General features: G+C 52.5%; 1 protein-coding gene across 4 annotated transcripts in view; it reads left to right on the forward strand.

Moving 5' to 3' along the window:
- The window catches only part of LOC140898614 (uncharacterized), a 90,701-nt gene that overhangs the window by 73,656 nt on the left and 4,525 nt on the right, over positions 1-12,520 (forward strand). For 3 of the 4 annotated variants that reach the window (XM_073312673.2, XM_073312671.2, XM_073312672.2), the window contains exons 5-6: positions 413-577; positions 10,556-10,690. In XM_073312673.2, coding sequence (XP_073168774.1) covers positions 413-577; positions 10,556-10,690 — 300 coding nt within the window. The remainder of the gene's footprint in view (positions 1-412; positions 578-10,555; positions 10,691-12,520) is intronic. The other variant, XM_073312674.2, reaches the window with a different exon arrangement.

The following is a 12,520-nucleotide window of genomic DNA, read 5'->3' on the forward strand; positions in this document are numbered from 1 at the left end:
ATTGTTCCAGTGGTTAATTAGTCTCACTGTTAAACAGTTACACCTTATTTCCAATCTGAATTTGTCTAGCTTCAACTTCTAGCCACTGGATCACATTTGACCTTTCTCAGTAAGAGCCCGTTATTAAATATTTGTTCCCCATGTAGGTACTTATAGACTATGATCAAGTCACCCCTTAACTTTCTCCTTATTAAACTAAATAGATGGAGATCTTTGCATCTATCTCTATTAGGAAGGTTTTCTAATCCTTTAATCATTCTTGTAGCTCTTCTTGGAACCCTCTCCAGTTTATCAGCCTCCTTCTTGAACATCCTCTTTAAGCCAGTACACCTTGTGCTGAGTCCCCAGAGTGCATATTCTGTCCCTAACACACTCCCAGGGCAGCGTCTCACTCTGTCTTCTCTTTTCAAAGGACAGCAGTTTCAACAGCAGGATCGTGCTGGGAGTAGAGGAGATGGCGAGGCTCAGCACCTCCTCCTCATCCCTTCCCACCCATCAGACCCTGGTGCTGATGGACCCTGATGGAGACAGTGGCAACATCATCTTTGAAGAAGGAGACAATTCTGTGGCAGGGCAGGTAAGAAGGGAGCTGGAATTGTAGCAAGACAGTCAGAGGAAGGATGGCCCAGTGGTTAGGGTTCTAGGCTGGGCCTTGGGAGACCTGGATTCAAGTCTCTGCTCCACCACAGACACCATGTGTGACCTAGGGAAAGTCACGTAGTCTCTCTGCCTTGATTCCCTATCTGTAAAAATGGATCTGAGCAGGGTTGTGAGGTAAGGATTGTTTAGTGCTCAGATACGAAGTCACAGTGCCATATAAGTGCCACTGCTACGCAGTCAGAGCCTGCCTGGATGCACATTTCATGCCTTGTACATGGGGAGCTTGGAAATACAGGGCAGTAGTTTTAGTCAAAGGGTGAGGCAAGCATGCATAGGACTGTGTTTATTGCTGTGGCTGTGTAATGCATTGGTGCTCATCTCCCCCCTCAGGCTCAGCGGGAGGCCCCTCTTTCTCACTATGTCACAGTGGTCTAAGTTAATTAGCTGGGGAACTAGCAAAGTACCAGTCTGTAGCCCTGTCCCCTTGGGCAGGGCCTAGCAATAAGCAGGAGTCTCGGGGCCTGAGCCCTCTGGGCAAGGCAGGGCAATCAGCAGTCTAGGGGCTCTGGCCCTTGGGGCAGGGCTTGACTGCTGCTTGATAAGAAATTTTCCAACTATGGTTAGATTCTCAACTCAAAGAGTCCCATAATTTATACACCTGGTGGTGATGGGCGGTGCCGAGTGGATGGGGTCCGAGCCCTTGGGTGCCCCCACTCTGAGGCGGAGCAGTTGCCTCCCCTCCCAGTTGGGGGCCCTACCGCTGATGCCATCATGCCCAACGCCCTGGTTGTGGGTGCTGAGCTCATTGCAGTGCCCGGGCCTGGCATCGTTGAGGGCCCCTTTCCCATCCCCTCAGCCCCTGACTCCAATCGACAGGTGCCGCACCCCTGTAGCTTAGCTGCTGGGGATCCTTACCCCGCTTCTGCCCCAGCTCCTGATCCCATTGCTGGTCCCAGCCCCGCGCCTGCCTCTGACACGTTGCCCGCCTTCTTCCCCTCTACCTCCCATACTGCTGCCACCCCAGTGTTGTCTCATTTCCCCTTTCTTCGGACGACCCTCAGGGGGTGGTTTTTGTGTCTCCCTTCCCCGACCCTTTAGGGGCTGCTCTCTTCCCTCCACCACTCTCTCCCTTGCCGGGGATGGGGATGGGTTGCATGGCCCCACCGCTACAGGTTCCGTGCCGGGGGTCTGCCCCCTGTTTGCCCATCTCTGTGGGCCGCGGGGTCATCACAGGGGCCCAGCCAGAGGACGATCGCAGGTCCGTGACCCCGTCCCTCGCTGCACTGTGGGATGAGCCGCTCCGCTTCCTGGTGGAAACCCGTGGTTTCAAGGGTAAGGTGCAGCTCGCTCTCCAGGGCTGTGGGGACTTCCACCTCGTCCTCTGGACCATGAAGGCCATTTTGGAGGAGGGGAGGGGGACCGAGAGGCAAGACATCATGGCCTACCAGCGGGCCCGCAACTTCTGTGACTCCCTGCTGGCTTTTGGGGTCAGTCACGGATTGTTGCGAGGCCTGCTGACACCCCTGCCTGCAAGGATCCTCCCCAGCCCTCACTATGAAACCAACCATCTTTGCCACCTTAAACACCCGGGGCTGTGGGGTGGGTCTCCACAGGTGCCAGGTGCTCTCCTTTCTTTGGGAGGGAGGATACTCTGTGATTTTCTTGTAGGAGACCCACACCGCTCCAGCCACCGAGGCTAGTTGGTGGCTGGAGTTGGGGGATGGGGTGTACTTTAGCCCCTCAGCACTCATTTCCTGGGTTGGCCACCCTTTTCTCCCCTGACCTACGGCCCGAAGTGCTGAAGGTCGCTGAGGTCATGCCTGGTTGCCTGCTGCACCTCTGGGTCTGTATGGAGGGGCTGACGTTGAACTTGGTCAACGTCTACGCCCCAAACCCAGGCCCGGAGCAGGTGCGTTTCTATTGGCAGGCATCTGCCTTCCTCAACACCTTGGATCCTCGTGAGTGCCTGGTCCTGGGCGGGGATTTTAATACCACCCTTGAGGACCGGGCTTGCTCTGGGCTCAAGAGCAGCCAGGCCACCACAGGCATCCTAAGGGAGTTCATCGACCATCACTCCCTCTGCGAAGCGTGCCGGGAGAAGCGGGAAGAGCCCTGGGCCCTGGAGAACCGTTGGGCCCACAGCGCGTTGGTTCGATCACACATCCATCTCCTTCAGGAGATGGATCGCAGCTCCCGCTTCTTCTACGTCCTGGAGAAAAAGAGGGAGATTAAAAAGCAGGTCACCTGCCTTTTGGCAGAGGATGGTACCCCCACTCACAGACCCGAGGAGATGCGTGGAAGGGCCAGGGCCTTCTACGCTTACCTCTTCTCCCAGGATCTGACCAACACCAACACTTGTACTGTGCTCTGGAACAAACTTCCAATGGTCAACGTGGCGACTGGGACCGGCTGGAGCTACCTCTCACTCTGGCCGAGTTCTTGGAAGCCCTCTGTCTCATGCCCACCAATAAATCTCCGGGCCTGGACGGGCTGACCATGGAGTTCTACCATGTGTTCTGGGATGTCCTCGGCCCAGACCTTGTCACCGTCTGGGCCGAGTCCTTGGGGAGTGTGGTCCTCCCTCTGTCGTGCAGGTGAGCTGTGCTCACCTTCCTACCCAAGAAGGGGACCACCGCGACCTTTGGAACTGGTGTCCCATCTCGTTTTTCAGCACAGACTACAAAGTCGTAGTGAAGGCCATCTCGCTGCGGCAGGGGTCCATGCTTGTGGATGTGGTCCATCCTGACCAGACCTACGCCATCCCAGGCCACACCGTCTTCGATAATTTGTACTTGTTCCGGGACCTCTTGGAGCTCATGTATAGGGATGGTCTGTCATTCACCCTCCTGTCCCTGGACCAGGAGAAGGTGTTCAACAGGATGGACCATGGGTATCTTCTGTGCACTCTGCGGGCATTTGTCTTCGGGCCCCAATTCGTGGGTTTTCTCCAGGTGCTGTATGCCTCTGCGGAGTGCTTGGTCAAGCTCAACTGGACCCTGACCAAGCCGGTCAGCTTCGGCTGAGGGTTACGTCAGGGGTGTCTGTAGTCAGGCCAGCTGTATAGTCTGGCAATCAAGCCCTTCCTCTGTCTCCTCCTCTGGAGGTTGATGGGGTTGGTGCTTTGAGAGCCAGAGTTGCGGCTGGTCCTGTCAGCATATGCCAATGATGTGCTTCCTGTGATCCAGGACCCGGGCAACCTGATGCAGGTGGAGGTCTGCCAGGCGATCTACTGGGTGGTCTCCTCCACCCGGGTCAACTAGGTCAAGAGCTCTGGCCTGATGGTCGGGGCAGGGTGGCAGATGAGCTCCTTCCCACCTGCACTTCAAGCCATTCGTTGAAGCGCAGGTCACTGCTCTATCTCGGCATTTACCTTTCCGCCATGCATCCTTCTCTGCCAGAGAACTGTAGGATTTGGTGGCCAGGGTGGGTGAGTGGCTGTGGAGATGGACAGGACTCCTCTGGTGCCTCTCCCTGCGGGGGAGGGCATTGGTGCTGAACCAACTAGTCCTGTCCATGCTCTGGCACCGGCTCAACACCCTGAACCCGGCCCAGGGATCCTGGCCTGGCTGAAGAGGGTAACTCTGGAGTTCTTCTGACCGGGGCTGCACTGGGTCTCTGCAGGGTTCTGAGTCTTCCCTTGGAAGAGGGAGGACAGGGCCTGATCTGCCTCCGCATCCAGGTCCATGTCTTCTGCCTCCAGGCCCTGCAGAGACTCCTTTATGGTGCAGGTACTCCGGCGAGGAGCACGTTGGTGCACGCCTTCCTCTGCCGCCTTCGAGGGCTCCGATACAACTGGCAGCTCTTTTTTCTCCACTCGAGGGGTCTTCTGCGAGACTTCTCCAAGCCGCCGACCTTCTACCAGGACCTACTCCGGACCTGTAAGCTGTTCTTGGCAACCAGGTCTGTTGTGGCCACCGAGGGGGCGGACCTTCTCACGGAGCCCCTGCTACACAATCCCAACCTACGTGTGCAGGTGGCATAGTCCCCCTCTGTGCGACGGAGGCTGGTCCTGGCAGAAACCACCGGAATCTGAGATCTCCTGGACTATGATGGGGGGACTGGGTGGATCCCCGACTGCTTGGTTGGTGCATGAGGCTCTCCACCCTTCAGACCCCACTGCACGTACACGAGGACGTGGGGAATGCCTTGTCGCTCACCTCTTGGGTTTTCCTTGAGTGGGTCCTGCGAGAGGGTGCTCCCCTCCCACCCCTCACCCCCGGCCCTCCGGATATTTTCATTAGGCCCCTGTCCTGTGAGTCCCCACCCCCAGTCCTCTCCCTTCTATAACCCAAGCTGGCTGCGTGCCCTGCAGCCGGTTCGCTTCTGAACCGTGCCACTGGACCAACTTTACACGCTTGTACTCCACGTGTTTCACTTCCTCATCCTTGTGTCCCGCCCTGATACCAAGTGGCAGGACGATCTACCATCTGTAGAGGGTGAGGAATCCTAGTGGGTCAGCCTCTATTCCATCCTAGTCCCACAGCCCCCTGGGGATATCGGTTGGCAGCTCCTTCATGAAGTCATGAGAATGGGCATGTACCTGGCACGGTTCACCCCTGTCAAGGCTGATTCCCCTCTCTGGCACTCCGAGTGCGGAAGGTGGGGGCCCGCAAAGATTCTTACAATTAATACTGGCCACTCCAGGCTTGTAGTAAACTCCCAAGGTTACAGCTCTTTTTTCCTGAGTGAAATCAGGAAGGCCAAATCATACTTGGAGGTGCAGCTAGCAAGAGATGTTAAGAGTAACAAGAAGGGTTTCTTCAGGTATGTTAGCAACAAGGAGAAAGTCAAGGAAAGTGTGGGCCCCTTACTGAATGAGAGAGGCAACCTAGTGACAGAGGATGTGGGAAAAGCTAATGTACTCAATGCTTTTTTTGCCTCTGTCTTCACGAACAAGGTCAGCTCCCAGACTACTGCACTGGGCAGCACAGCATGGGGAGGAGGTGACCAGCCCTCTGTGGAGAAAGAAGTGGTTCAGGTCAATTTAGAAAAGCTGGACGAGCACAAGTCCATGGAGCCGGATGCGCTGCATCCGAGAGTGCTAAAGGAGTTGGCGGATGTGATTGCAGAGCCATTGGCCATTATCTTTGAAAACTCATGGCGATCGGGGGAGATCCTGGATGACTGGAAAAAGGCTAATGTAGTGCCCATCTTTAAAAAAGAGAAGAAGGAGGATTTGGGGAACTACAGGCCAGTCAGCCTCACCTCAGTCCCTGGAAAAATCATGGAGCAGGTCCTCAAGGAATCAATTCTGAAGCACTTTGAGGAGAGGAAAGTGATCAGGAACAGTCAGCATGGATTCACCAAGGGAAGGTCATGCCTGACTAACCTAATTGCCTTCTATGATGAGATAACTGGCTCTGTGCATGAGGGGAAAGCAGTGGATGTGTTATTTCTTGACTTTAGCAAAGCTTTTGATACAGTCTCCCACAGTATTCTTGCCAGCCAGTTAAAGTATGGGCTCAACGAATGGACTATAAGGTGGATAGAAAGCTGGCTAGATCATCGGGCTCAATGGGTAGTGATCAATGGCTCCATGTCTAGTTGGCAGTTGGTATCAAGCAGAGTGCCCCAAGGGTCGGTCCTGGGACTGGTTTTGTTCAAAATCTTCATTAATGATCTGGAGGTTGGCGTGGATTGTATCCTCAGCAAGTCTGCAGATGACACTAAACTGGGAGGAGAGGTAGATACGCTGGAGGATAGGGATAGGATACAGAGGGCCCTAGGCAAATTAGAGGATTGGGCCAAAAAAAATCTGATGAGGTTCAACAAGGACAAGTGCAGAGTCCTGCACTTAGGACGGACGAATCCCATGCACCGCTACAGATTAGGGACCGAGTGGCTAGAGCAGCAGTTCTGCAGAAAAGGACCTAGGGGTTACATTGGACGAGAAGCTGGATATGAGTCAACAGTGTGCCCTTGTTGCCAAGAAGGCTAACAGCATTTTGGGCTGTATAAGTAGGGGCATTGCCAGCAGATCGAGGGATGTGATCAGTCCCCTCTATTCGGCATTGGTGAGGCCTCCTCTGGAGTACTGTGTCCAGTTTTGGGCCCCACACTACAAGGATGTGGAAAAATTGGAAAGCATCCAGCGGAGGGCAACAAAAATGATTAGGGGGCTGGAGCACATGACTTATGAGGAGAGGCTGAGGGAACTGGGATTATTTAGTCTGCAGAAGAGAAGAATGAGGGGGGATTTGATAGCTGCTTTCAACTACCTGAAAGGGGGTTCCAAAGAGGGTGGAACTAGAATCATAGAATATCAGGGTTGGAAGGGACCTCAGGAGGTCATCTAGTCCAACCCCCTGCTCAAAGCAGGACCAATCCCCAACTAAATCATCCCAGCCAGGGCTTTGTCAAGCCTGATCTTAAAAACCTCTAAGGGAGGAGATTCTACCACCTCCCTAGGTAACTCATTCCAGTGCTTCACTCCCCTCTTAGTGAAAAAGTTTTTCCTAATATCCAACCTAAACCTCCCCCACTGCAGCTTGAGACCATTACTCCTTGTTCTGTCATCTGCTACTACTGAAAACAGTCTAGTCCCCCATGAGAACCAGGGCCTGTCATCTAGTAACTTCTGTTAGTTGTCTGAAGAAAGCCTCGTCCACCTCATCCCCCTGGTCTGGTGGTCTGTAGCAGACTCCCACCACAACATCACCCTTGTTGCTCACGCTTCTAAACTTAATCCAGAGACTCTCAGGTTTTTCTGCAGTTTCATAGCGGAGCTCTGAGCAGTCATACTGCTCCCTTACATACAGTGCAAGTCCCCCACCTTTTCTGCCCTACCTGTCCTTCCTGAACAGTTTATATCCATCCATGACAGTACTCCAGTCATGTGAGTTATCCCACCAAGTCTCTGTTGTTCCAATCACATCATAATTCCTTGACTGTGCCAGGACTTCCAGTTCTCCCTGCTTTTTTCCCAGGCTTCTTGCATTTGTGTATAGCAGTGGTCCCCAACGCGATGCCTGCGGGCGCCATGGCACCTGCCAGGAAATTTATGTGCCCCCGCTGGTGCCAAGGAATGAAGAGGAGAGGAGTGAATCCGCCAGAGAACATGCCACCGATGAGCGATTCCAGCGGAGAAGCCGCCACCTAAATGCCTCGAGGAGTGCGGCCACCGGAGAAGCGTCGCCACCAAAATGCCGCCGAGAAACGTTGCCGCCCGCCACACTCTTCTGAAGGCATCAGTGTGCTCTTGGCCACAGAAAGTTTGGGGACCACTGGTGTATAGGCTCTTAAGATAACTTGCTGATCATCCCACTTTCTCAGTATGAGGCAGGAGTCCTCCCTTCTTACGCTCTCCTGCTTGTGCTTCCTCCTGGTATCCCATTTCCCCACTTACTTCAGGGCTTTGGTCTCCTTCCCCCGGTGTACCTAGTTTAAAGCCCTCCTCACTAGGTTAGCCAGCCTGCTTGCGAAGATGCTCTTCCCTCTCTTCGTTAGGTGGAGCCCATCTCTGCCTAGCACTCCTCCTTCTTGGAACACCATCCCATGGTCAAAGAATCCAAAGCCTTCTCTCTGACACCACCTGCGTAGCCATTCGTTGACTTCCACGATTCGACGGTCTCTACCTGGGCCTTTTCCTTCCACAGGGAGGATGGATGAGAACACCACTTGTGCCTCAAACTCCTTTATCCTTCTTCCCAGAGCCACGTAGTCCACAGTGATCCACTCAAGGTCATTCTTGGCAGTATCATTGGTGCCCACGTGGAGAAGCAGGAAGGGGTAGCGATCTGAGGGCTTGATGAGTCTCGGTAGTCTGTCCGTCACATCGTGAATACTAGCTCCTGGCAAGCAGCACATTTCTTGGAGTGGTGGTCATGGAACCCCATCCCAGGGACAGTGCATCTCATGCCTTCCAATCGGTGGAGTCTCCTTCTATTACCTTCCCTCAGATGTATCATCTAGTCCACTCTTCGCATTAGTACCTGTGGAGAGAACATGAAAACAGTTGCTCACCTGTATCTGCATTGCTGGTACAAGGATGCTCCCCTTTCTTCTTCTGGAGGTCACATGCTGCCGATTTTCTTCACAGTCCTTCTGTCCCCACTGCGCAGCCTGCTCTGATTCTGCAGAATGTTGTGCCTGCAAAAACATATCCTGACATCTGTCCAGGAAATCTTCAGTTTCTCTTATGCATCGCAGGGTTGATACTTGTTTCTCCAGGCATTGAACTTTCTCTTCCAATGCAGAGACCACTTTGTACAGACAAAGTGCACTTTGTACAGACAAAGTCGCTTCTGTCCTGTGAAAGAAAGACAAACATGGCACATCCAGTGCAGGTCACAACAGCTGATCGCTCACCATCCATATTACCTTCCTTCTAAGAGCTTCCTCAGCTGTTGCAGTTACTACTCAGAGAAGCTGGTAAGATGAAAGCCTCAGTGGGCTCTCCCCAGGCGAACTCCCTCTGTTAGCCTCTCCGCTGCTCCACGGATTCGCAACTGGCTGCCTTTTTATAACAATCAGGCCCACTCAAGGCCCACCTGGAACAAAGCACTCCCAGTTCACACTTTTCAAACAATCAAGCTCATGGTCAAACTGACAAACTGTCCCCGCAACAGACACTCAGATACTCACCCCCCCCCAGCTCCCAAACAGCCCTCCAATGCAGCACTTAGCGTAGCTCCTCTCTGACAGACCCCAGTCAAACTCCCTCTGTTAGCCTCTCTGCTGTTTGCTGGAGACAGTTCTCAGTGGTAGCAGATGACAGAACAAGGAGTAATGGAGTAATGGTCTCAAGTTGCAGTGTGGGAGGTGTAGCCATCTGCAATACTAGGAGGAGGATACTGGACAGGTAGGTGCTCTGCGACTGTGTTCCTCCCTGGTCTCACGCACCCAGGCAGAGTTCCTATGGGCGGTGTCTGCTGGCTCCTTAGACAGCTGCAAGGAGCAGTGAGCGCTGTCCGGGGTTCTCTGCTCAGTGTCCCTCTCTGGATCCCTAGTTCTGAACCTGTGACCTTCACTCCAGACCCTGTTATTCTTTAGTTGTCCCCCAAATTCATTTGTATCCCAGATCCAGTGGTCCCTCCCGCAAGGCTGGGGGAGGAGCCTTTTTGACCTATAGTAGATGGTTTTTCCTTTCCCCATCTTCCTCCTCTGTCAGTCAAGGCCATTGGTGTGCTCTGGACACTGTGGCCAGAAGAAATGTTAAGGAAGGATTTTAAACGTGTAATATCCATCTGTACCAAATTTCTGTGGAAGGTTTTCTTCGGAGGGTCAGAAGGAGTGTTTCAGCAGCCAGGAGTTCATGCTGATTGCTTCTCAGTGCTTAGATAATTCCACTCAAATGGCTTCCTTCTTGGCCTGGACATAAATCCCTGATCGGGGAGGGTGTGAGTTTTGCCAAGACTTGCTAAGAATAAAAGGAGGACAAAATGTTGAGATTAAAGGGCTTTGACTTGACTAGAGGGCGCTCTGTTTCCCTGCAGCACCCCTATGTCTGCTGCTGAAGGCCAGGTGGGGAGAAGGTGCCTTATACAATTGTCTAAATGTATTACACATGATGCTTGCAAGCCTTAGACCTGGCTTGGGACCACTGCACGTTAGTCTGGTGGTGCAACAGTGGTTTTGAGACGACACAACAGCAGAGTTTTGCCTCCCCTTCATGACCCTTTGTTGCCCTCTGATTTTCTCCTTTCTCATCCCTTCACAGTAGCAGCACTTGGGGTTAATGACCAATTCACATTTCTGCTAAAACTTAGCTTGGCCACACTAGCCCAGTCCCACCTTTCTGTTTTCTCCCAGACCCAGTCAAGCTGCCTGCTTACTTGGCACCTGCCATAGACAGGACCCAAAGCAATCAGTGTGGGCCCTGAATGCCACTTCAGGAGCAGGAAGTCAGACTTGAGGATCTGGTGCTAGAGCAGGATTCTCTACTGCATGTTCCCCTGCCCTCTCCTTTCACTGCTACACTTAAGGGTCCTCTTTCTCCCTCTCCTTCTCCCCACAGCCCTGTGAGGGGCTGGATCAGAACTTGCTGGAGAAACAGCTGATTGAGCTACACCAGCAGAACCAGCAGCTGCTGGAGGAGAAGAAGGAGATGGAACAGAAGCTTCGGGCAGAGATCCTGCAGCTAAAGGAACAGGTAGGTACAGAGTGGGAGTGTGGCCTCACGGAGCATGCACCAGGGTCTGCAGCACAGCTGGATGGGCCTCCTGAGAGTTTATACAGGGCGAAGGGTCTCCATGACAGGCACCCTGAAGGGCTGTGGCAGCAGTTCTTCAGGTGTGAAATCTCTCTGGGGAAGCAACAACTGCACTTGGGAGAGAAGCAGCTTGGCAGAGCTTTCATGGAGGAGACCTGACTCCAGGACAATCTTTTCAGGTCTTTCTGCTTGGGTGAGCTGGGGGCAACATTCTGGGTGGTCCATGCAGGCTGGTCTATGGAATGGCAATCTATATGCTCCCACCGCACCACTCTGGACGTGCGAGGCTGCCTCTGACATCCCATCAGGTTTGGAAATCTGCAGCCCAGCAAGGCTGAGAGAACAGTAACTGGGGACTGCTTGTCCTTCAGCCCAAATGGTTTTGATTTCCTGCCATGGGGTGGGGAGAGGAGAGGGGAACTCAGCTTTGGAAACCTTGTAGAGGAAGGGGGCAGAAAGCAAGGCTGCTGGAGAATACATCCAGTTAATTTAACATCCAGTCTGCCTTGCTGAGTCCTGCAGTCACAGTGCATGAGTTCTCCAGACTACTCTAGAAAAGGGCACCTGGAAGCAATGTGGCTCGTCCTTCACCCTCTTCCATATCTCAGGCTTCTGACTTTTGGTTTTAACTGCTAAAGACCAACAAAATACCCCCAATACCAGCAAACTGAAATTGGCATTTATCCAATAAACCACCAGAAAAACACTGGAAATGGTTACTTGTATCTAAGGACTTGTCTACATGGAGTAATAACGTGCTCTCTGAGGTTGTGATTTCTGAAGGGCATTAATGTGTTATGCATTAATTAGTCCACATAGACCCTGCTTGTGTGCACTGAAGGTTCCTGAGTGTGCTTTAAGGTATGCTGTTGAAACATTACTACTGTAAAGTGTAGTAGGAAACGTTACAAAGTGATTACTCATTGCAGTGTATACATTACTCATGACAGTGTAGGCAAAGAGAAAGTCTGAACCCTCCTAATTTTTAGAGATCTTCATAGAACTCAAAAATCGAAAACTGAAATTAATAACCCCTGATGAACAGAAGCCCTGTCCATGCCACTGATTTCAATGCATGCTTTCATTCTTGCCCAGTAACATTTCAGACCCAAATGTGAAAGGATCTCACCTGAATGTGAAAGAAGATGGAAGATTTAAAGGAGTTACTTGTGTACATCCCCTTTCCTCTTGTATCGTCCTCCTGGTCACTTTCTACCTCCCTCTATCTCCCCAAAAGCCTCCCTGCTTAGCCCATGGTAGGTGGGATGTGAAGCAGAGGCAGCTTGCTCCTTCCTGAGCTTGCAGGGAGAGAGGAGACTGCATGAGGCCTAGCATGCAGGATCACAGATGTGTCCTGTTTCTCCCCCAATATCAGGTCACCCACAAACTAGTGTCCCCACAGCAGTGAAACTTTGGGGGCAGACACATGGGAGTTCCAGATACTATCAGAATCCAAATGGCATTGGGAGTCAGAGTCAGCTCCCACCTGGCTAAAGCACTCAGAGCCCTTGGGGTAATCCATCCCAGTCTGCTGCTATCGACATGAAGAGAGACCGCCTTAGCCTCACATTCAATATGTCGTCACACATATTGAATCTATTTCCCCATGTTAGGTATCCTCACACCTTCCTGTCAACTGTCGAAATGGGCCATCGTGATTATCACTACAAAAGTTTTTTTCTCCTGCTGATAATAGCTCATCTTAACTAATTAGCCTCTCACAGTTTGTATGGCAACTTCCACCTTCTCTGTATGTATATCTATATCTTC

The sequence above is a fragment of the Lepidochelys kempii genome, chromosome 15, assembly GCF_965140285.1.
Source record: "Lepidochelys kempii isolate rLepKem1 chromosome 15, rLepKem1.hap1, whole genome shotgun sequence".
NCBI lineage: Eukaryota > Metazoa > Chordata > Testudines > Cheloniidae > Lepidochelys > Lepidochelys kempii.